The 24,509-nt window shown below is 43.2% G+C and overlaps 1 protein-coding gene across 1 annotated transcript in view; it reads left to right on the top strand.

The window, feature by feature from the left end:
• The window catches only part of LOC104529619 (dual specificity mitogen-activated protein kinase kinase 4-like), a gene marked incomplete at both ends in the record, with an annotated part of 29,358 nt that extends 9,437 nt beyond the window's left edge, over positions 1–19,921 (top strand). Inside the window, 3 exons of the mRNA XM_029086480.1 lie at positions 3,860–3,955; positions 9,779–9,953; positions 19,802–19,921. Coding sequence (XP_028942313.1) covers positions 3,860–3,955; positions 9,779–9,953; positions 19,802–19,921 — 391 coding nt within the window. The remainder of the gene's footprint in view (positions 1–3,859; positions 3,956–9,778; positions 9,954–19,801) is intronic.
• Between the last annotated feature and the right edge of the window lie 4,588 nt (positions 19,922–24,509).

Raw genomic sequence — 24,509 nt, 5'->3', positions numbered from 1 at the left:
AATAATAATGAAAATAACAGTAATGGAATATACAAATGAGTGATGCACAGTACAGTTGCTCACTACCTGCCAAATGATGCTCAGCCTGTTCCCCAGCCAGCGATCCCAGAGCAGAGACAATCCCGAAACCTCAATCCCCGAAGAGCCAGAGAGTGACATTTGCAGCCAACCCTCATTTATATACTGACCACGTTGTTGTATGATGTGGAATATCCCATTGGCATAGCCAAATGCCAATTTGGGTCTGTTAACCTTACTGTGCCCTGCTCAGTTTCTTCTGCACCTGCAGACGAGCAAAACATGGGAAGTTGGAAAGTCCTTGATTTCTTAGCAACAACTGAAAGCATCAGTACTTTGTCAACAACTTCTCTCATACCAAATCCCACACTGAAACCAAAACATAGCGCTGCTGTAGCTACTAAGAAGAAAATTAGCTCTATCCCAGCCGAAACCAGGACAGGCACCTGCATGTTATCTGTGTCTCAAGGTGTTCCTAGGATCTGTTGAGCTGTGCACATCACTGCTGTCCTGCCTAAGAGCAGAGGGGAAACCGAGCACCCCCAAAGCTTGCAAGGTGTGCCGTGAAAACATACCAGACGGTACTGATTTCAGTTAAAATTATTCAGGGAGCAGGAGATGTTGTTGATCGTCTTTATATAACATCTCAGAGGCTGGACTGCCCTCTTGGCCTCTCTTCTTTAGCTTCTTTACTTTTAGACTCATGAATCTGGCTTTCTGAGCTGGGAATTGATCCAAGGTCAATAGGGGCAATAGGTGTCCCATCCTCTATGTCTTAGGGACCAGTGTCCTGGACTATGGATGAAGTCCTGAAACTGAAGAGGGCCTATATCCTTACGTTCCCTCCGCTGGGGCAGATACAGTAACTGCTAGCTTAATATGCAAAACATTGGTGATGTTTGGAGAGGAAAGTGAGCTGAAGGAGATTATTATATATAATGTCTCTGAATATGTGTCTTTATATGTGCACATGGAGATTTTGTCTCTACCCATTTTTTGGATATATTGTTCACTAATTATTTACAAGGAACAAAGTAGGACATGGCTTGCACATTGATCTGAGCTTAGTGTCTGTGTACAGGAGTGGTCTGTGCTGTATCGTACAGATGATGTATCTGGTTTGTGACCCTCAGTGGCTGTCACTATTGTACTCCAGTTAATCTGAGATGGTCAGTCACAGACTTTTTTTGCTGGTTGTGTGACATACAGAAATGTCAGAAAGGATTTTATATATGGACCACCACTATTCATATCTATGATTTAAGTTGGACTTGAATCCTGCATTTACAGATGTGGACCTTGCAAACCACGTTCCTACAGGAAACCCCAATAAACAACTGTCGTTGCTAACTGTAGGAATAAACTTTATTGCTATTCTGCATTCTCAGGATCACACCGCATTTCTTCAGAGCAAGAATACATCCTTTATCTCTTCAGACTAATCACCACTTTGTAGTAAAATATCTTGCCTTTTTCCCTGGCTATGGAGACATGAGCTGACTTTTCAGCTTTGTGGGTTCAAACTGAAGGAATCGGTCATTCCTTTTGTCTTCTGTACAAATCAAGAAATGGAAAATAAAGAGAGGCGGGTCTGCAGATTCAGGGACTACTTCGACCCCATAGGTCATCGTCACCAATAAATGAGTGACTTTCAGAGTCTACCACTGAGGACATCTGGACTGAATGAACAGGATGCACCCAGAAACAGCTGTTGTACAAAGAGCTCATGGAAAGGACACTGAGGTGGATTGGATGAACGTGATGGAGGTGGGGGTTGGCCTGCAGGGCTGAATTGGCTTTACCATTCTGCTTGGGTGAGAAACTGACTTCTGAAAAGGACTTAGATTAACTGGGTTCATGGTATATTATGGCAGTGACAACTACGGACATCATCTTTGAGATTCAGGTGGATGTTCTTGCTTCCCATTGTGAAGGTCCATCCATTTTAGGAAACCTCAGAAAAAAAGAGCAAACGGCCAAACCAGTCTACAGTGGTTATGGTGACCCTAAACAGTCTTCTCTCTTTGAGCCTGTCTTAATTCCCTCCTTTGTAAAATATGCTTGGAGTAAATCTGGATGAGCAACTGGTCCTTCCTGCCCAGTGTAACTAATGCCTTTGCAGAGACAAGTGCACATCAGTTGAAAGTGCTTGTTTCAAATATCTCTTGCTACAGCAGTGTGAAGGCAGTTGTCCTCTCTGAGGAGTGTGGGGGCTTCTCTATAATCCAGTTAGGTTTGTTTTGTCTCCCTGATGTTCTAGGTGGGTATTTCGTACCAGAGAAAGATGGGAAAGGTGATTCTCTGGAACCATTGGCCTAACTCCTTACAGCATCCATAATTTCTGTACCCATCTTTACAGAGCTTGCAGAAAATTACCTTTTGGCTCCTGAGAGTCAGTAGAGAAAACTGTGCCCCACACAGCTGTCTTGGAGGAGACCAACAGTTAAAATCTCACCATACTATTAGACCGTGGAGCATGGAGACCTTTAACAGGCAATTAGTTTCACTGGCTTGTAAGAGTCTTATGTCTTAGAGAAGGGGCACTTTAAAAACAAAAGTCTTGTTTGGTCTTCTTCGTCTTATGAGCTCACTTTTGGTCACCACGTTTCTGATGGCTGCATCTCTCTGAAAAAGCAATCTCTATCCTGCAGTAAGATGATTTCTTTGTCTCCAATCTGTCCTTGTCTACCACAGAAAGAAAAATACTGCCAGGTACATTCTTGGTAGTGAATTTCAGGTTATTTCAGGCTGTGATGGAGCCCAAAGTTGGTTTTGTTTGTTTGGGGTTTTTTTAATCACAAATAGAAAATAAATCTCGAAGAAGCTGGAGAGCTTTTAGCCTTCCTGGACTAGGGTTGGAATTTTATTAGATACGGAAGTTTAAATTAGAAAAATCACTTGTTAGAGTAGTTGAAACAAAAATGGTTCTTGTAGTTGAAATAACTGTGCTCATTATCTATCTCTCAAGTGTTTCCAACAAGGAGCTTACCAAAAGCATAAGTTTGCATTGCTGACCGTTTGTAGATAGCTGCACTGGTCATTTGTACAAGGACCTGAGTGCTTGTTTCCTGTGTGCCCTCCACAAAGTGCTCAGCAGGAGCCCATCTTGCTGAGCTGCTCAAACTGTTCTGAGATAACAGGTCCTCATATTAGGAAAGGAGATTTCCAAAGCTGGGCAGCTTGAGGGATTCAGAGATCCATAACTTGATTTTTGTTTTTAGAGAAGTCTCGTAATATAGAGTGGTAATTAACCTTCATTTATCTGTCATTGTGTGGCTCTGGAGGTAATAAGAAAGGCTGTAGTTGTTCAAGTGATGCAAACGTATTCATTAAGAGAGGATATGACAAGCCCACCTGGGAGAGACCACCAGTCCTAGATTGCTGGATTCAGGATGGAAGCTAGATTAAAAAATAAATAAATAATTTTTTAATACGTTCTGCTTTGAAGATCACAAGAAAAACAGAGCAGTGATAGTCAATCTGCCTTGAGAAAACAACATGTCAATGGCATACAGGTATTTGCTTAATAAGTTGAATACAATTATTCCTGTTTCTAATCATAGTAGTAATACAGTTGGAAATATTTGCCATTACTGTAAGAAAAGAAATTGCTTATGATTTAATATGTTAAAATACAATTCAAATCATTGGATGCTGCATTGCTCCCAGTACAGGGAGGCTGTTGAGGTGAAATTTGGAAGAAAAATACATAGCTCACTAATCTTTTATGCAAAGCACTCTATGGGTAGTGTAACTAGCTGAGTATCGTGTTATACATTATTGTGTCATGTGATAACAGCACCGTGTTTTCCTGTCATTTTCACAACTTCCCTGGCTGAAGTGGTACACAAGCAACCCTGGGTAGTAATCACATTGTCCCGTTCAGTTTCAAAAGGAGAGAAGCGGACCTCATCCAGAAACTTCCCAGCAGGCTACAGTAAGCTTACCTGTCTGTTAGCCATTGTCAGATATTTTCCATACCCACAAAAATGGCATCTATTAAAGTAATGGAATTTGTCTCAGAAATAGTGTCATTCCATTCAGTGATTTTTTTTTTTTTGTGTAATGATAATAATATTGCATGTCAGTATCATTTTGCAAATGATTTAAAGTATATATTCGGATTCTTTTGTTGATTCTTATGGATGTGCTCGTGTCTCTGTTTCCTGTTCTTTCTCAGGTAGCTGACCATGGCTTAGGAGATGTAATAGTTCAGAAAAAGAGTCAGCATTCTCAGAAGGGTTATTTAAATTAATTATCTCAGATTTTCCCGGTGTTATTCTGAAATGCTTGAATCTAGTGTAAGCTTTGAATATCCAGCTATGGTAGGTTCAGCAAATGTGCTGCAGTCTCGCTCATGTCCAAATCAAAATGAGTTTGAGGTTAATGTGCTCAGTTCAATTCGGTACAGGCTTCACCACAATGAATTAGGAGGTTTCCTCTCTGTCAAGGGCAGGGTTAATCAAAATCCATTTAACTCAGTAGTTTACCAGGGGAGCTTAATACAAAATATTGACATTTTAAAAGCTTCAACCAAACCTCACTGAAGTCTGCAGCCTTGTGAGTGTGCTGGACCAAGTCTTGGGAGCTGTGGAAGGGGCTGTGCAATCTTCCCCACTTGAATATCTTTATGTTAAAGTTTTGGAGGAGCATAGAAAGCCAGAGCAAAGCTAGGGAGAATTTCTGCCAATGGATCGTGATGAAAGGGAGCAAGTATGTTTTTGCTTTCAGTCTGAGTAGGTAAGACATGCAAAACTAAATAATTTCATTCCTTTGACACATTTTTTCTGTATCTTCTTCATGTCTAGGAATCTGTTATTAAATATAAGCGACCCTCAAGACAGCTTACATGGGTCAGAGCAGAACCAATTTAGTTCTGCCCTTCTTGCAAGGATACTGTACCCATCAGCTTATTGGAAGCAGAAATTTCTTCTCATGAGGATCCAAAAGATTTGTGAGAGCACCAACACTTTCAGCCCTCTAGAAAAAAATGCAACATTTCTTTTGGAGACTCTTTCCAGTGAATTTTAAACTAGGGTTGCTATTTTATTGGTGTTAGCCTGCAGGGTCTGGAAACAGTTTTTTAACTAACACAGACATTGAAATAGAAGCATTACAACCTTTCTAGGCTATTTGAAAGGCATAGTAGAATCGTGTTAGCCAAAGTCATAAGCTGTGTTTTTACTCTGAAGTTACAAACAGTGTTATTAAACCCCTGCAGTTTGCATGGTCGCTTTTTGTTAGGATTTACGTTTTAGCATTCCTTTGGCTGACTGACCACAAATCAGTTTCTAAAGTCCCATTGTGTTGAGCAGCTTTTACAAAACTTGTAGAGAAGTAGAATATATTCTCATTAACCAGAGTGTAAATAGGAGCTTTAATGAGAGACTTCCTGGAAGAATCCAGCACTAAGCAGGCTTGTGAAGCACAGCTGGTTTTCTTGGATCTTTTTGACTCTGCAGATTTGTTTTATTCATGTCAACTGTAATGTTGAATACCTCAACTTTTGGGCTTCTTTGAGTCCTGCAGAACTCTTAATGAAGTAAAACAAAGAGGAGAGGGCCTACAGCATATTTCTGGCCTTGCTTCACATCAGATAGCTTTCAATTTTGCTTAAAAAATCCACCAACTTTTCTCTGCTTCTCCCCGCAGTCATTCTTTTTCTTGCCAAGGAAATGCTTGTTTTAAAAGATGTTGGCATCTTTGCAGTTACAGCAGGGCTTGGTGAACTAACACAGCCTGTCCGAGAGCTTCCCAATGTCTCCGTGGTTCTTCCCAGGAGGTTTTGTGGGCCTCTAGCCGTGGCAGACCTTCCTGTGTGGGTCTAGCTTGCCAGGCTTGCAATGAGCAACCTCCTGTCCTGAATGTGTGTGACCCTGTCCTTGGCCCGGCTGCGGTGCCTGGCGCCAGCCGTCCGCCTGCCTCCTGCCAAGCTGGACCCACAAACGTTTTCATTTCTGACAAAGGGCAACTGTTTGGAGGAATTGTTGTCTTGCTTGGTGCTCCTAATCCCTGGAATAACTGCTGTGACAAGCATAGTAACCATCTGCAGTGAGACTGGTACATTGGGGCATGTCAAGTGCAGTAATTGCAGCGACCTCCTGAGCCTATCGTCTTTTTTTGTTGTTGTTTTTAGAACTTTGCAAAAGCAAGATGGGGAGTTGGAAGCTCAAGTCCAGAACAAATCAACAGGAGCTGTAGTCCCCAAGACACTTCTGAAAAATCTTACTTTTAACTATTTGAGCAATATCTAGCCCTCTTTAACTATTTATTTTACTTTTTAAATCATACATTAAGCCCCACACGTCCATTTTAGACATCCTGATAATTTGGGGAATATATGCCCAGTTTTGCCCAGCATTCCCAGCTTTAGAGAGATTTGGATTGCACATCTTAAAACCAAAATGGTAAGAGGAGGCATATGACTGACCACATCGGTGCTAACTTTAACGTGCACTAAATGCAGGGACTGAAATCTGATGGCTTGCAGAAGCAGAGACTGGATATTAATTCCTTTTCACCTTCTCTAGGCACTGTTCTGGGTGTGTGGTTACCCTTCTGTTTTCTCAAGCAAGCTGTTGTAGTATCGGGTGGACTAGGATGTAGCACAGGGTTTAGGCAGGCTTTTTTCTACTTTGGGGATATGTCTGCCTTGTGGATTTATGTCCTCATACATCTGCAGCAGTGCAAATCCAGTAAGTACTGCATTGATTTATTTGTTCTTATTGCCTTAGTTTTATATCAGAAAATTCCCATTTGATATCAATGCAGAGAATCTGTGTTCTGGATTTGCATTTTTTGAGCTGCTTTTTTAGCATGGAAGTCCCTTGGCATTTTGATTTACAGTGAAAAATTCCTGATATAAAGTGTAGTTTTTTGATGCTAAAAGTTATCATTGTGTTCCAGTTATTGACTCTTAAGATAGGTCATGCTGCCTAAAGGAAAACTGCTTTGTTGACATGTGAAAAATTAGGTAAATGAGCAAGATCTATATTAAAGTGTCTGTCACTCTGTCAAACTTGTCATTTGGTTATTTGACCATTTCCCTGGGTATTTGAAACAAGATAAGCGGGAACTGTGATTGCAGCACAAGGCAGATGGCTTCATAAATACATAATGGAGATTAAGCCAAGCTCCAACACGGGAGGCTTTGTGGGTGGACGAGGTCAGTGCATTTCAATCCAAACCCCAGAATCCAGCTGCAGGGGCCCTTGGTGCAGACCCCCGGAGCGGGTATTTCACAGCTGCTCCAACCACCCATCCTACAGCTGTGGGAACAATGGCACAGATCTGCTTTCACGCTACAGCTGGGGAGAAACAGGCTTCTTGTGTAACATGGAAATAATGAATTCGAATTTGCTTTCTCTTCTCATGTAGGGTAAGAAAAGCAAAGTTTCTTGGGTAGAAAAACAGACAGAGACAAGAGTGGAGCTGGGTTTAATTGCTTTACTTGAACAAGCCACGTCAACATTTAAAGTTTTTAACTCTATGGTAACTTCAATATGAAATATTGTATCAAAACAAGAGATGGAAAGGATTTGCTCAGAAAATCAAATCTTAGATTTCACCCTCCTGCTAACACCTCTCTACCTTTTTTCCCTGCCTTTTTTAACAAGATTTAGCTCTCAGTGGTGATGCTTCTTCCTGCCTGCCAGCTGGCAGGAGGTAGGCAGGAAATGCCCGTTTGCTGATGCCTCCTTGGCATGATGCTTGTCACCTACCTTCTCCCATCAGAAGAAGACTATTTTTATGTTTCTGACAAAGTAGGATGGTCCAGCAGTTAGATAGTAGATAGTAACTGATTCATACAGGTTCCAACACAAGCTGGCTGCAAGACAGCTGGCAAGTCTGGAGGTCAAGTTTCTTTTCTTTTCATATATTTCTTTTCGTTTTTTCTTCTGTTCTTTTATTTTTTTCTTTTTTCTTTTTTTTCATTTTACTGCCTTTACATTTCTTGCTTTTTAGTAAGCAAATTCCATGGAGAACCCCTCTCAGTGCTGGACCTTGTTATGCACAGAAACTGAAAGACATGTAAATAGTGCTGACAAAGTGACCTCTGCCTCCACGGGTTGCTGCGTCCTTCATGTCTGTGCCATATTGTAGCACTGTCAGTAGGTTCCCCAAATTATTCTTAAGGGCAGTGGAGGGACACTGTAGGGAGTGGCAGACTGAAAATCTCAAGCTAGGCAAGTTGGAGAGGAGGAAAGACCAGGACAGGCACAGCACAGAAGTGGTGAGAGGAGATGTTCAGCAAGGTCAGGGGTTCGTTCAGCAGCTGCTCAAAGCCTGGATGGTGATAAACCAAAGCATCACAGAGAAGCTGAAGCGCAGCAGATGAAGCCATTTGAACCGTAGCTGCTTCAGTCAGTTGACCTTTGGACCTGACCTCGTTGCCCTCACAAAAACCAGGTTCCAAATAAAACCCAGTGGAGGTCATCTTTGGGTCCACCATCGCATCCAACAGAACAGTTGTGTTTATCAGCGTGGAGTCGGCCGTAACGTGTTTATTCTTCTGGCTGATAAACTCTATAAACTTTATGCATTTGATCAAGTACTTCATGTATGTTCTGCTCGTTTGACTGGACCTGGACGAGCGAGAGGTGGCTTGACCAAATGCCCAAGAGAAGTGATCAGAGTCCGAGGGATGAGTTTGACAGAATCTCCCTTGTACACAAGGTGGTCAGAAGTACCTGTTTGCTTTAATATCTGCGCGAGGTCGGCGTGCCCTGCAGTGGGAACTATCTTTAATGCTGTTAATGCTGCTTGAAAGTGGGAAGCTCAGGCTTTTAGCTTACTTTGAGACCCAAGAAGTGCAAATCAGCTAATTAATTAATGAAAAACTGAAGATTTGCATAACATTTTAAGACAAAAAATATTGAAAATACTTGTGCATTTCCTGCTAATTCAGTGATAGCATTGCTGCATTTGAATGAGTAATTTGGGGCACCTTAAAACAACCGTTGAACTCGTATGTCCTACAAATTTAGGACATTGTTCTGCTTCTTACCTGGACAAATCCTGGTGGCTTCAATAGGAGCAATGTTTGCCTGAGAATGTTAATGTAGGTATTTGGTAAAGACGACCTTGAACAATCAGTTTGTATTTTCATATGTCACAAACAACTTGGGTTTTTTTTAATAAATACAAATTATTGGCTCTTTATTTGTTTGGTTGTTTTTTTTATTTAATAGGCTAAATTATTACCTAAATCTTCTTGGGTTTTTTTTTAAACAAAAAACTTAATTGCAGTTTTCCATTAAGAGTAAACTCTTTCTAAAGTCCCCTTTCACACAGATCTTGCCTGCGTTGCACAGAAACCCAACTAGAAGGGAGAGAGTTGCTGTGAGTGTGGTGCTGTAGGGCAGCAGAAGCTTTGGGAAAATGGGGCTGGGGAGTGCTCTTCAGACTCTTGGTTCTGCATGTAACCAGATCCTGCTTGAAGCCTGATGTATTTTGTACAAAGTAGAAAGAACTGTAAATGAGTGATTAGAATGACTCTACTATATGAGACACATTGATTTTTATGCCACAGCTGGAGAAACTTATCTTTAATTGAAGCTGTGGGCAAGTGTATGTCATTTTTGATTTAACATTTTCCCTCACCCCTGCACCCCCTACCCCAACCAAAATCCTTTGTGGAGTCAGATTGTTGCTGTAGCCTTTGTGAACCCCTCTCTTCTAATGTTTAATCAAGTGCTGAAAAGAGAAATTTACAGACTATTTAAAATGTGGAAAAATTGCTTCCCAATATTTTTGACAGAGAGAGACTGAGAACACACAGCATTGAATCATCAGGAAAATTGAAGATTTCCCCTGAACAACATTGGGATTTTACAGCAGAGGACTTGAAAGACCTTGGAGAGATTGGACGAGGCGCTTATGGTTCTGTCAACAAAATGGTCCACAAACCAAGTGGGCAAATTATGGCAGTTAAAGTAGGTGATGCCCATACTTACATTTGTCCTTCAGTCCATTAGGGATAAAATGTGATGGAGAATTAATGTTCTTCCATCTAGCACCCATCTACTGCTCTTTTCTATTTATTTCCAGTGTAAAGGCTGCTATTTGCTGAAAATGCATTGTATAACGGGCATATTGTCAAGTGATTTGTGAAGCTCTCATAATTGCTTGTGCCCTTTTGAAAATGCCTATCAGGAACCTACTGTTTTGAGGGGATCATATGTCTCTGGAGGCTGATAACAGGGCATGGGCCTTTCACCTCTGGGTCACTGGTTCAGTTACAACCTAGGTTGTTGGTAGGCACAAGTTGACATCTAATAGCTTCTTGCTGTCTTTTGTGAAATAAGGTAATGACTTATGATTTGCTTTTTATGTAAGTGTGTGCCTTGATGTAGCCTCACCAGGAGGAGCTGGAATGGAGTGGACATCTTCTAGGGAGTGCTTTGCTCTTGCTGATGTATTGATGGAGTGTCTTTGCCTTGTACTTACCATGCCGGACCTGCTCTGGTGATGGAAAGCATAGCAGTTTTCTGAACTACTTTGTGCTACCCAAAAACCTTAAAACCAGAACCAATTTGCAGCCTTGTTTCCCAGCTGGGCAATACAGAATAATCTTTGGCTTGCTGCAGCAGTGCTGCTCACTGGGCATCTTTGAGGAGCTGATTGTCCATCGAACTGGATGAGGTGGGAAGCAGCCATTCTCTCTCCCTCTCTCTCTTATCCTCTTCTTTGCTTGCTGCTGGCTGGTAGCTAATTACATCAATCTTTTAATTCTGTTGATGATACCAACTGTAAGTGCTCCCATGGCTCCCATAAAAGAGTAGAAGTGAGCCATGTAGGAGTCTGTGTCGCTCTCTTTTCCAGCTCTCTCTGTCTTCTTTGGAATATTCCCTGGTCTGATCTGGAAACATTGCCTGCTGGTCTCATTTGCCAGATAGACATGTCTCAGCCCCAGCTCTAGCTGCTGTGAATATAATTCATACTTGTCTCTAGTGTGTCAGGTTACTGGAGTAATGAAACACTAAAAAAGTAGCTGAAGTTTTTTTGAGTAACCAAAAATCTGATTATTTTCTCCAGTAAATATTGACTTCCTCACAGCGATGGGATCACTGGACAGGTCTCCAAGTGTTTTGGATCACCATGCAGTGGTGTTTCAACCTGGTTTTGAAACCCTAAAAGTCTCCAGTATAGCTAGAGGCTGCCTGTAACTAAAGGCTTGTTTCTCTTATTTGCCGTTGGTAGAACTTGTAGATGAGTTTGCAGATGACAGGTTGAAAACTGCTGATGTAGTGAAATGATGCCTGGACATCTCCAGCTTCTCAAACCCAGGGTGTGTGAGCTGGGTAACTATAGTTTTGCTGCTATAATCATGATAGCTGTGGGTAAGAAAAGGCATACCTATAGCTGAGTGGCTTTCTAATCCGAAGCTCTGCAGCGGGTGCAGCTCAGAAGAGCGCTTTGTTGGATTACCTGACATCACTGAGAAGATGTGTCTGCTGACACAGAAATTCTGTTGTCCCAGACTGTATATGCACGAGGGATATTCAGCATCGTAGGATAATCTTGTCTATGATGCAGGTACAGCTCCTGTCCGGGAGGCAGAAGGCACCAGTGCTGTGCTCTTGAAGCACGCAGTTGGAGATGACATTGCCCGGCCTGTTGAGGTGGCTTTCCCGAGGATCTGAGCCCCAGGGGGGTGCTGGGCTTGGGGGCTCACTTTTAAACAAATAAAATCTGATAGGTTTACAGTGTCTAAACTTTGAAATGTCAAAGTTGTGGGCTGGGATGGTGCCGCTTTCTTTTCCCTGAACCCACTCCCCTTGGGCGAGCATTGTAACGCCTGCAGGAGAAGGAAGGTTGGAGGGTCTGGGCAGCTGCATCATTTCTAAAATGTTAGTGGCAAGAAGCTGTTGTGTTTGTCCCAGTGGGGATAAAATTGAGCAAAACTGAGCAAAAGAAGGCCCGTGCATGGAACAGTAAGTGAGGTCTACAAGGCAGCAGCAGCTATTCCACAGCTTGGATGGTGCAATTACTTGAGATGAGGTCTCAGCACAGCGCTGAGCTTGGACCAGCAAATAGTTAATCCCAAACTACTCAGCCTTTTCTTTCTCAGATTGCTGTTGCTTTTGGGGCAAGCGAGATTGTGCCCTCATCTCCCTGCTCCTGCTCTATGTCAGTATGCCCTATGGGCCATCCATGTTTGGGCCTGTCCACTTCCTGCTTTCTCTGTCTCTCTCAAGCCTGTGGTGTCCTGACAGCTTGTGGAGCTGTTGTCTTCTGAAGCCTGAGCTCCCCTTCTGCATTCAGGGAAACCAGCTGCTCTCCATTGTCTTTCCTTCCTCTACAGGCAGGAACCTAACTCATTTTTTCCTCCTTCAGCATAATGCCCTTCTGTAAGAGAAGGTTGAGAAGTTCTAGAAGGGGGATGGTGGTTTGAGAAGGAGACATGTCAGTCTAGTGATTGGAGGTCTTGGCTATGATCTCAATGACACTTGCTGGCAACTCTGGTGTGGCACCATGCTGCATGCAAGGCACCAAGAATGCTGCCCTGCAACTAGCTGGATTGTGAAGCCAGTGTCTGGTTATTTGGTGGTGATGCTGTCCCTCTCCTGTGCTTCCCCAAGAGCAACATCAGTGCAGCAAGCAAATCATTCTTGGAAGGACATTCAGTAGTAGGAAATTGCTTTATGGAGGCCACAAGCCAAAACTTGTTGGCTCTTCTGCACTGATGAGCGAAACACAGAGATGGCTCCAGAAGCTGCTAATTAGATGCAGAGAAAATTTGTACGGGGCCCTCCCCCAGCTGCTCCTCCATCCTTCTCCACCACTACCCCATTTTCCACTACCACTGCTGCAAATTTCCAGTACAGTCGGGTATCTTCCTACCCCACTTCTGGAAGGTCCAAGTTGGCAGCTACAGGCTGCATCTCTTGTGGCTTGTCAGCCCCTTCTGCTGCAGAGAGATTCAAATTCTCTTTGTTCTCCAAACGTGCTGCAGTTATCGTGTAAGGAGTGGGCGCAGCCTCGTTCTTTCCCCCGTGCTGGGGTCTTACTCTGGCTGCTCCCAGCTCCTGCTCCACCAAGGCAGCCTGGTGCTTCTGAGCACTCCTCCTGATCACCTCTCAGCCTGTGCAGATGCGGCTGCTGGGACATACCCTCAAATTCTATTTCCATCTCCTTCCTCTGGCTTTTTCTAACCTGTCATGCCTTTGCACAACAGTCTTTGGTTCCCTGAAGCATGGTTTAGCTTAGCCTTCTGCTTTCTTCCCGCTTGATGCATGTGGCACCAGTGCCACAGAGCACCCTGAGCTACCCAAGCACAGTGTCTTTGCTATGCTTCCTGTCTATATTTCTTACTACAGCAGGAAAAGAATTCCTGAATGCTGAAAAATCACCAAAATAACTTGAGATCTGTAGGTGGAGGCACCATTTTTTCATTTTTCCCTCTTAGGCGTTTTGGCCTCATCAGCCAATGTATGGATCCTGGCAGATGTAATCCTGTCACCTGTAATGAGGATGTCTAACTAGTCACATGGACAGGGCTGCCAGGCTCCTAGATGAGTCAGAAAGCTTTCATCTGTGCTCGAGCGTCAGCGGCAAAGGAGGAAAATGAGCCTTGTCGTGTCGCTGGCGTGAAACCACCGCAGCAAAGTTTCAGCTGGCAGATCATTGCTGGGGAGACTCAGATGATGAGCTCTTGTCCCCAGTCCTGCTCCTCCCTCTCCTTGGAAAGTTGAATCCAACTCAGAGGATTTGTATTCAAACCTTTCTCATTTTTGCCCCTGGAAAATGTTGTATTATATTTTCCAAATCTTAATAAAAGACAATCCATTTATTTATTAGATCTTCCTAGAGATGCAGAGTCCCTGTTTGCTCTGGGTCAGCTGGCGTCACGGTCTTCCTCTCACTGAAAAAAACCCTGTTCATTTTGTTGAGGATTTATTGGCATATGAGGTCAAGACTTTTCCAGGTGGGGAAGTGAACAGCCCCATTTTGACCAGTGCCAGTTCTGTGTCTACAAATTCACAATTGCAAGGCTGGTTTGTATGTTAACTTCTGATCTCCTTGGCAGGTTTCTCTTCTGGGCTCCTCATTTTCCTTGAAGAAGACCTACCCTAGCTGGCATTTTACTGCGGTACCGGCTCTCTGTGATGTAGCCTGGTCCGCCTTCAAGTTCTACCAAGTGCCTTTGACTTGCTTCTGGTTTCTTCTTTTCTCTTTAGTCTGTTTTTGCCCAGTCTGTGGCTGTTCATAAGTGACTTGTGAATAATTTCCTGGGATTCTTTGCTCAGCGGAGAGCCCTAGTCCCTTCTCAGGGTCTACTCTAATGCCGTCACTCCTGTTTTTATCCCAGAGGCTTCACAATATGTACTGTTCTCCAGCCCCCTTTCGTCTTTGTCTTCCAGCATCATCACATGTTGTCCCAGCTGCTCTGGGAGGTTGTGCATCTTGTTTCATGGGAGTGCCACAAATTCAAGGAACAGAACTGTCTTTGGCACATTGGAAGAAGTATAGAGAAGCCCCATTTTATTTGAGTGAAATGGTTTTCTTGGGAAGCTAACCCAGCAGCCAGGGAGTTTCTTTCTGTCCTGAGGTTTCCCTCTGGAACTGGTGATAGTTCTTAGAAAAAGAGATCTTTAAAAGATCTTTGGCATACTTGGTTTTTCCAAACTGGTATAAAAATACATAAATGAAAAAAGCCTGAACTGGAACAAAAGCTGGGGAGTGTTCTCCCTGTTGGAGCAAGATGCTCTGCTTTTTACTTAGTGTAATACCTGATGTGGGTTTTATTAGCCAGGGTATTTAAAAAGGCTTCTCAAAGCCTAGGAAAGTTTTTTGTTTGAAGAGTTCCCAAGATAAATAAGCAAATATTTAAAATAAGCATCCTTTAATCTGTTAAGCAGTGCCTGTGCAGGTCAGGAGCCCAAGCATAGCAGTGATATCCTGAGCCCACAGGCAGCTGGCAAGAGCCCTCCCCTCCTGCTCCTCTCCCCTTCAGCCCTGCTAGCCCTGGGAATGCTGGGCAGGCCCTTTCTGTGACACTACAGGGAGCTCCTCTGATATTTGGGATTCAGTATTAGCAGACTCTGCCAATTTTTCAGCCAGTTCAACTGGATGAAAAATATACCATCAAGAGACAAGTAGAGTGGTTTGTGCTTTGGTTGACCGTCAAGCTTCTTGTGGCCCCATGGAAGAGTCTTGCACTTCTTTTTAATTGAATTATTTTTCTGACAGAAATACTTACACCTAGGAAAGCAAGCCAACTGGGGGCATTTTTGTCTACAATTTTTCATGTTTGGTTTTCCCCCACCCCAAAAGATGCAGTGATTTTCAGCCGTATACCAGAATTTTCTGTATCTTCCAATATCTGTTGTATAAATCAGCCTAGCTGATTTAGTTCCTTTCTGCAATATTGCCTAGTCTAGTCTCCAGTTCTAACCAGTGTCTTCAGATATTGTGCTGCTTTCTTTTTTTCTCTTTAGTAGTATTTTTGACCAGACTACAAGTGGTCTTCTGCTTCTACTTTAAACTTGTCTTAAGAAAATGAGAAGCAATTTCAAGATCAGTTCAGTAATTGGAGAAGCTGGCCAGGGCACTTTTTAGAGATACAGAATTTTTTTTAGGATTTCAGGCCTAAGAGGCGTCCAGAAAAGATCCCTGTTTTTCCCGGAGAAGCCAGTAAGCTGTGAAGCCAATTCTTGTTCAGAGCACAGTGCCTCTTTCACATCATTTCTGCCTTGTAGTCAGCGCTTACTCTCTCATCCATAGCTTTAAAACAGATGTTCATGTTTTTGGCTTTTGCAGGTTTTCTCTGATGACAGTCTCACAGCTGAAATAGGTTGCTAAGTATCAGATACCCTTGAGAGCAGAAATTTAACATTTATTTATACCTCTGTAATCTCTCCATCCTTACCTGGGTGCCTAGTAGCCCATAAAAGCCCACCAAAATGCCACTATTAGTGTATTAAGCTCAGCCAAGGGGCAAATTTCTCTGTCCTTCCAATTTCCCATATGAGTTCTGAAGAGAAGTCTTGGGGCTTTGTGCAAGCTGGCTTTATTTCAAATAATCATTTCCATTCTTCACACAATTAGGTACCCTCTCCCACATCGACTCCTTATGGTTTATTGAGCAGACTTTTCTGTTTCACTCAACCGTTTGGGTAGCTGGCTGAGACCTGCTGGTAGTACACTGGGAAAGGAGCAAATGGGTAAGGGTTCAAAGGTGGGAGAGAGTGAGAACCTTATTATAGGAGGTGGGAAACTAGTTGTGATCAGTGGAAAACCTGACATACCTCTGTCAGCAGTAAATGTGTTTTGGATGGGTAGATAAATACTCTCATCCTCAGCAGCAAGTGGGCAAACCCCCTTTTTCCTACTGGTTAGGTGTCCTCAATCCCCACCATCCCTAGGGAGCACCAGCCCTCTGGTGACACCGTCAAGCACTGCTGTGCTGTACTTTCTGTGGAGGACATGAGTGAGCTGTGTATGCAGGACAGCACTATATTATCTTTCAACTCAAGGAGTTGGTATTCAGTTTGGTGTTTATCTTTTTTTTTTTCTTTTTCTTTTCTTTCCTTTTCCTTTTTTAACTGGTCACTACCCACTGCACCTGAATCTTTTCTTGTGCCTCTTGGGGCTGGGTGGTGTCTCTTCTGTTTTGGGTCTGATTTCTGAGATCTGTCTGGTTTTAGGTGTGAGAGTGGTCCAATCCACAGGATAGCTTATTGTTTTTGCTGTTGATGCTGCCCAGGGCATAGCTTTCAGAGCTCTTGTTCCTAATACCAGAAAGCTTTGTCCTAACTGGGCTTTGTATTAAAAGGGCTGGAGAATTTTCTCCTGGAGAATTTGATGCAGTTTAAGTTTGAGGCCAACAAGGAACTGTTAAAAACAAGACTTTCCATAAGCCTCTGCTACAAAAACCACTTGCTCCTTACGTGGCTTGTTTGGCCAAGTCAGTGACTACATGCTGTAGAGTGACCAGGCTGAGAGATGTAAGGCCTGAAGCTGTCAGACCTGTCCACCCCTGTCTTAAATGATGTCTTCAGGCTATTGCTTCACCTTTTTTCTTCCTTCCCTGCCATCTCCCATGTTCTTGGGGGAGTCTATCTGTGGAAGCTGCTGCGGTGTCTTGCACTCTCCCTTGGAGTTAGGTAGTAGATCGTCATTACAGCTCATGTGCTATTTGGGTAGTGGTTGCTGTTGACTTCAGTCACCTTTTGCTGTTTCTTCCCTGTTTTGCCAGTGAATGCTTGTTCCTTAGCTGGTAAATTGGGACTGCTGGCATGCAGCAGACTTCCTGGTGTGCTCCAGCTAAACAGAGCCATCTCTTCCAGCCTGAGCTGCAGGCTGCGCCTGGTAGTTTTCCCCTTCTCTTGAATTTGCCAGTCTTCAGTCTCCAGCACTCTTCTGTGAGACTTCCCAATCTTGCATTGTGTCCTTACCTTCACTCCCTGAAGCAGTATTTGCTGAGGAGTCCATGCTGGCTTCTCAAGGTGACCTTTGGCTCCTGTGTTTGCCTGGATGTTCTACATTATAGCTGACCCACTATCCGTCTTCTGGGTCCTCTACCTGCCCTTTCTCCCTGGGGAGGGGAGGAATCTTTGGGTTTGGTGTTGTCCCAGGCTACTGTTAAAATCACCTCCTCCATACAAGGTGTATTTCACATGCTTCCCAGAGCTGGAGAAGTAACAGCAGAGAATGAAATGTCAGAAGTGGGAGGAGATGCTTTCAGGTGAAGTTGTGGAGTTTGAGGAGCATGCTGCGGGTATGACTGTGACAGGAACATGCAGATGCAATGAGAATGCAGAGAGGGTTGGGGAGACTCCCAGATGACCAGGAAAGAGGCTTTTTGGAGACAGAGAGAGGTAGAGTTAGCACAGAAAGGGAGATGAGTTACAGTATGGAAAAAAGCTAGCTCCTTTTGGTATTGATCCTCACCAAAGAGGTGAACTTTTCAGAGGAGTGGGTAGCATCTCAGTGAGAGACTAAACTGTTCCTCATAGGTCTCACCATGGGGGCTTTGGCATCCGTCATCTTCTTTGGAGGTCAGAGCAATGGCATTATCATTTCACATGGTGCTGATGTTCTGCCATCTAGGAGACATGCAATCTGCTTGGCCTTTGCTATCTCAGCAGGGGACTGTAGAGCTTTATATGCTGTAGACATAAGAAATAATAAAACTTGTCAGGCTTTCTTCAGTGATGTGACTGAACTTCTGTGAAACAGACTTGAACCAGTGACCTAGAGGTGAAGATTTTTAGTTTCATTACTGGTCCATTGAACCATCTTCTTGCTGTGTTTGCGACTACAAAATCCCACCCGCCCAGTGGCATTGCAGGGTGTGGATGTTACAGATTATGGGTGTGCTGGGCAAGTCTCTTGCCAGTTTTCCCAAATACTCTAGAATTCACTGAGAGGGAAAAGGGCAATATGAACATGACAATTACTGGGTGTAGGCCAAACTAGAGCTACTAGAACACTAAGGATGAGTGAGGAAATACCAAAATATCAGGATACACCAAAGGTAAGGAAAATTACAGTGTCAATACTGTCCTCATTTTGTGTGGGTCATCGCAAAATAGCCTCAAGGTACATAATCATGCACTGTTTCTCAAATGATGCAATATGAATGGCCAGCCTTGAAACTACCTTCATATACTTGACCTTGTGCCTTGCTAATGGCGTGTGGTCTTGTTGCCACCAGCAGTTGCTCACAGGGCAGTAATGTCCGTGGGTGTGGTTGCTGGTACCTTACGGATTTTTCCCACAATCTTAAATATTTTTTCTTGCTTGGACAGCCAAGTAGTTTTTCTCCTCAAGGAGGGTCCAGGCTACTTCTGTTGCTTTGGACTTCTTGCCAGATATTTTTTTTCTTGGTTTTTAATGATTTTTCAACATGAGTCACACCTTCAGGATCACAATTTTCCTCACCTGTGGTTCAGGGAATTAATTAATTAATGCAAGATGTTAAATATGTCTGTAAAATCACATGGAAAACTGTGGATGGTCTTCTTCATCCTTTGTTTAACAAGCTTCATGTTTGAACATGCACAGTTTTCTATTTTCAAACTTGCATTGTTCTTTCAAGACCAATCAGAATTGTCTTTATATATAGTGTATATATAAAGCATAGCATGTGTATACATATTTATCTTCATATACACATTGTTTGTGCATATTTTTATATATTTTTTTTAAATATTTTTTATGTAGTGTTAATGTTCCTTAGGCCAGTACTAGGTAAAGAATTGTTAGTTTTATGAGAAGAGCTCACAGGACTGATGCCCACTGTTGACATTACCAGAGCAATGTGTTCCCTCGGTTACATGAGGGTCCCTTTTCACTGTGCCAGCCATGGTGGAGGCACGGTGGAAGAAGCCTTTTTGTCTTCTGTGCTTGTCTTCTTAGAAATTTTAAACATAATGTTCCTTTGTTAAATTTTCAAAACAGCCTTCAAGCCCCATCCAACATGGCTAAGAACTGTATGGGAATTTGTTTTGAAATGAAATACTGAATATGTTGTTTTGCTGTAGTTTTCAATGAAATCTCTGCTCTTTAATTTCATTCTGACATTTTACCTGAAAATGTTTATGCTCATGAGAGGACTGGGGATTTTATAGTCTGAATTAAATGGCTTTAGGGATTTTCAGTTATATTTCCTATATGAGTGCACAGCTTAATTCTCTAGAGTGTTTGAGCATGCCTTGGGGATTGCCTGCTCAGCCTTGGGTTTGGGGTCCCTGGCATGTTTCCCCAGAAGCGGGTCTGAGGATACAGAAATGGCATGTAAGTGATAAAGTCTCTGCCACTCTTCCTCTTTCAGAGAATTCGGTCGACAGTGGATGAAAAAGAACAGAAGCAGCTTCTGATGGACCTTGATGTAGTAATGCGAAGCAGTGACTGCCCGTATATTGTTCAGTTTTATGGCGCGCTCTTCAGAGAGGTGGGCACTCCAAACTTGCTTCATTCATAGCAGAGTTTGGTTTTTACCTTTTTTTTTTTCTTTCCAGTTTCCAACTTGCAATAAGGAAAAGGTTAATTTATGTTAGGTTTCTTAGCTCTCCACTTGAGAGTAGAAAACTACTCTCAAGAGTATTTAACCAGGAGACCCAGACATCTGTGTGCTGCTGAGCACAAACATGCTGTTCCCCTTCATTGTTATGTCTCTCTGCATATTTCAGTTTCTCCTTCTTTGCTGCTTTTCTTCTCTCTTGATGAGGTCTGGGTCTTCGGCTCCCCCACGCAGAGCATGTGCTGCTGGGCTGGGTGCAGATCTGTGGCACAGTGCTTGGACACAAATGTGCTTTATGTCAGTGGTTGTGAGATGCAACCGTGTGGAGGACCTATATCCCTGTCACAGAGGTGGCTGCTGTGATTAGTCACAGCTCCCCATAAGGTTATCTGATGGATGGATGGACGGACGTATCCAGGCTGTGTCAGAGCCCGGATTGACATGCATCTGCCTTTAAGTGTTTGTACCTGCAGATACATAAGGGCAACCATGCTGGGTCAGACCCAAACTCCTAGTGGTATGTTCTGTCTCTGGCAATGGCCCACAGGATCTGCTTGCAGAAGAGTGTGTGATACTTGACCATAGCCTTCAGTCATATGCAGCTGAGTGTCTTCTGAGCTAGATCTGCTGTCTTTGTGCTGAGTGATTCTTACTGGATTTCTTTTCCATGGAAGTGTTCAGTTTCCCCTTGAATACATGGACATTTTTTGCATTCATGGTGCTCCCTGAGAGGCACTTCCCTTGGTTGTCCACCCTTCGTTTGAAGGCCTGTCACCTTGATTCATTTTGAATTTTCATCCTGCTGTTTTGAGTGATGCCCCTGGTGCTTCCCCTAGTTTTTGTATTTGAAGAGGTGGTAAACAGCTGATCTTTGTCCATCCTCTCTAGGCCGCTGAGGATTTTATGGACAGTTGCCATATTCCCCCTCTGTCATGTCTTACCGAGCCTAAGTGCCAGCGTGTGTCATACACAGAACCCCTTCCAGACCTTTGATCATCTTTCTTGCTTTTCTTTGCACCTTTTCCAGTTCTACTCTGTCCTTTTGGGACAGGGACCAAAATTGCATGACTGTTCTTGAAAGGAGTAATATCTGCAATAGCTAGCCTAGGGGCTGTCATTTTGCTTGGCCCTTTTGTGCACATAGATAGCATGTGCTGTGGAGTGGGTTATTTATGGTTATTCAATGTGATGCTTCCAAGTGAAGAACAGAACTAGAGCACTGAAATGATGTCAGCTGACCACAGTTAATCCTAACATACTTTAGCTGTTCATGGCCAGGAATATGGTGTAAATCACTGCACATTTGTGACTGTTTTAGCATCTACTTACTGTAATTTAGGGTAGATACTACACTGCAAGGCCACAGAAAGTATTCTTCTGTCTCCTTGTGCTTTGCCCAGCCACTCCATTGCTATCTAGCTTCAAATGACCAGTAAAAACAGTTGGGAAGCTGGCCTTCTCCATACAGCCCAGACAGTCTTGTGCCATGGTTGGAGGCCAGTCATCACTCTGAGGTAAGTCTCTTCAGTACAGGCACAAGAAGAGGAATATAGCACTGGTGAGCCCCACAGGATTGCAAGCATCTGACCCATTTGCAAGAACAAGAGTTTTGGAGAAGATGAATGTCAAAACCTGACTACTGCATCCCCTTCCTCCAGAGAGCAGCAGGTCCTGCAGCTCTCCTGCAGATGTGGATTATTCCCCATTCTGTAGTTCCTCTGGTGTTAAAGCTGGCATGATGTAGGGGGATAGACTTGTAGCCTTGCCCGTTTTCCACTACTTCAGCACAAATCCAGTACACCTACTCAAGGGAAGAAGGAAAATAAAGACCTACTGGCTGATAGTCGTCTTTACATATTATCAGGCACAGCAGCCTTTGCAGAGTCTTTTGGGGCTTTACTGGGAAACTGTTAGAGAAAAAAGATCAGTGTTGTAGTTAAAGCCCAAACCTGGCACTGAATATTCAATTCCTGCTTCTAGAGAGTGTACCTCTGTAATTTTGCCAGGTCACCCCTCTGGCTTTAAATAAAACTCCTCTGGTCTCTAAAATAAGCATAATAATCCTTCCTTTTCCCATGCTCTGCTTTTTCTTATCTGTTTAAACATGAAGCCATTTTGGGCCAGGAGGTGTTGCCCATGTTCACACAGTACAAGCTCCTACCAAGCGTGGAGCCTCAGCCTTGTCTGAGTATTTCCAGCTTTTCTGAAATACAAATGATAAGGCTGTCAGCTGTTGTAAAGAAAAGTCTCTGGGTAAGACAGTATCTTGCCAGATGCTGATGAGCAACATATTCAGAGCTGTGTGAGCCTGTCACCCCTCTGCAGCATTAGGCACACCCCAGGATGTAAGTATAAATACATAAATAGTACAAAAACCTACCTTGATTTGCACCCAAGTGTCAGCCTGGCTTCTGCTGTACTCTTTGTATTGTCAAAAAATTGTGTCCCTCTGCAGCCAGGCAGGGCTCCTTGGGTGCTACATCTGGGAAAGGTTTCAGTAAGGTCACTATGGGTTATACTGTGTTGGTCTCTGGGATCCCCTTTTCCCCCACCCTCAGCATTAGTGATATTTGCTTCTGAGAGTAAAGCAACCTTCTCTTTGGTCCCAAGGTGATATTCCAAGTCACATACCTCAAAGGTACACAGGGTGAGCTGGTATGCTTGGATAAGATTTTCTGTCTTGTCATATTAATTACATGTTCTAATATTGATTACATATTTTAAAGCTAGGAAACTATGACAGCAGAGAAGCACAGAAAGGGAAAGAAAAGAATTTGACCTGTATGTTTGAAGCTGTCTCACCACCTGACTCTGCTTAGTAGATCTGATCCCAAATAACTGAAGGGTCCAGGTCACTGCTGCATCATTCCCTGGAGTATGACAGCACATGGGACATTAGTAATGACCAAACCTCTCTCAGGAAGTCCTACAGCAAAACATGTATAAACAAAGCTCTTCGTTCCAGCTTTTCACCTTGAAAAGCAAGAAAATAAGTTCCAAAAGGCTTCTTGGGACTGCCTGCTCTGAGCCAGGGTTCAGATTCTCCAGGGATGGATGGTGCTACAGATAGGAAGTCTTCTTCTGCCTTCTAAAAGGTGAAAGACTTCAATTTGAGCCTTTTTAGAGGAGCTTAAACACTGAGCAGGCATCTCTCATAATTAGATGATTGACGAGAAGATTATAGCAGCTTCAGTAACAGCAGCAGGGTAGCTGGGCTGTTTTGAGGGTCAGGTAGCCTTTCTGGAAGAGTGAGCTGTTGATACAGAAAACTTGACTTAAGCTCTTGGATCCTGACAATTTGGGAAGTGGAAGTACTAAACCAAATTGGACAGAACCGTCCAAGGACTTACTTTGATGACAGACAAGTATCCTCGTTTGCAATTAGGAAAGTAACTGTAAACAGGCAAGTTACAATGCAGCCTCTGTGAGTATGAAAAGTTTGATTTGGAAAGGCAAAAAATACTACACCAATATTTTCCCCTAGTTGCATTCTGTCTCACTTATTCAGCAAGCATTTTCTGATAGGGAAAGTCTTCTCTGGGAACTGGTCCTACTTGTCCCTCAGCAGGCAGCATCTTAACACATATTATTTGCTTCCTGTTCCTTAATCATATGGATCTTGTTCCGTAATCATATCCTTCTGTTATTATGTATGTAACATGTCACAGTGCAAAATCTACAGGTTGATTGCCAGGTATGGGACTTTGGGTTTATCAGCACCCATTAGATGAGATTAAATTGCCTGTTCAATGAAAGAGCAACAAAGCTAGAAAAGTAGAAGACAGAGTTTCAGCCTCTGAGTGGAGTAAGGGGCTTCATTCCACTGATGCAAGATAGTGCACATGCTGGAGTCATGGGACAGCACTCTGTCCTTGAAGCTGTGACATTCATGTCACTGTGTTGCACCTACCCATGATGTCACAGCATCCTTCATTCTGCTAATGCAGCTGTTGAGTGGACTGCTCTATTACTTGGTTCTCTAATGATCAACCTTTTTTTTCAATAACAGAAGGAATCCCTGAGCACTGATGTTGTAATGTCTGGCAGTTGAAAGGATTTTCATGTCCATAGCCTGACTTCTTAACAAAACAGAAAAGAAAAGTGCATGTAGTAAAGAACTGAGAATGAAGAGAATCAGAAAGATAAAGGCCTGGAGGAAAGTCCAGAAGAAGCAGTTATATCCTTGAATATATTCCTGGTTACACTGCCTGTAGAAGGGATTCAGTGGCTGATGAATCGTAAAATCATTGATTGGAAGACACCTTCAAAGATCATTGAGTCCAACCCCCCCTGCCTTGGGCAGGGACGTCTTTCACTAGATCAGGTTGCCCAAAGCCCTGTCCAACCTGACCTTGGAACACTTCCAGGAATGGAACATCCACAACTTCTCTGGACAAGCTACTGCAGTGTCTCACCACCCTCTTTGTAAAAGGTTTCTTCCTTATATCCAAGCTAAATCTGCCCTCTTTCAGTTTAAAGACTGTGGTGGGTTGACCCTGGCCAGATGCCCACCAAAGCC

The sequence above is a fragment of the Antrostomus carolinensis genome, unplaced genomic scaffold (assembly GCF_000700745.2).
Source record: "Antrostomus carolinensis isolate BGI_N321 unplaced genomic scaffold, ASM70074v2 scaffold12228, whole genome shotgun sequence".
Taxonomy (NCBI): Eukaryota; Metazoa; Chordata; class Aves; order Caprimulgiformes; family Caprimulgidae; genus Antrostomus; species Antrostomus carolinensis.
This window is presented reverse-complemented; position numbering and strand designations above follow the sequence as displayed.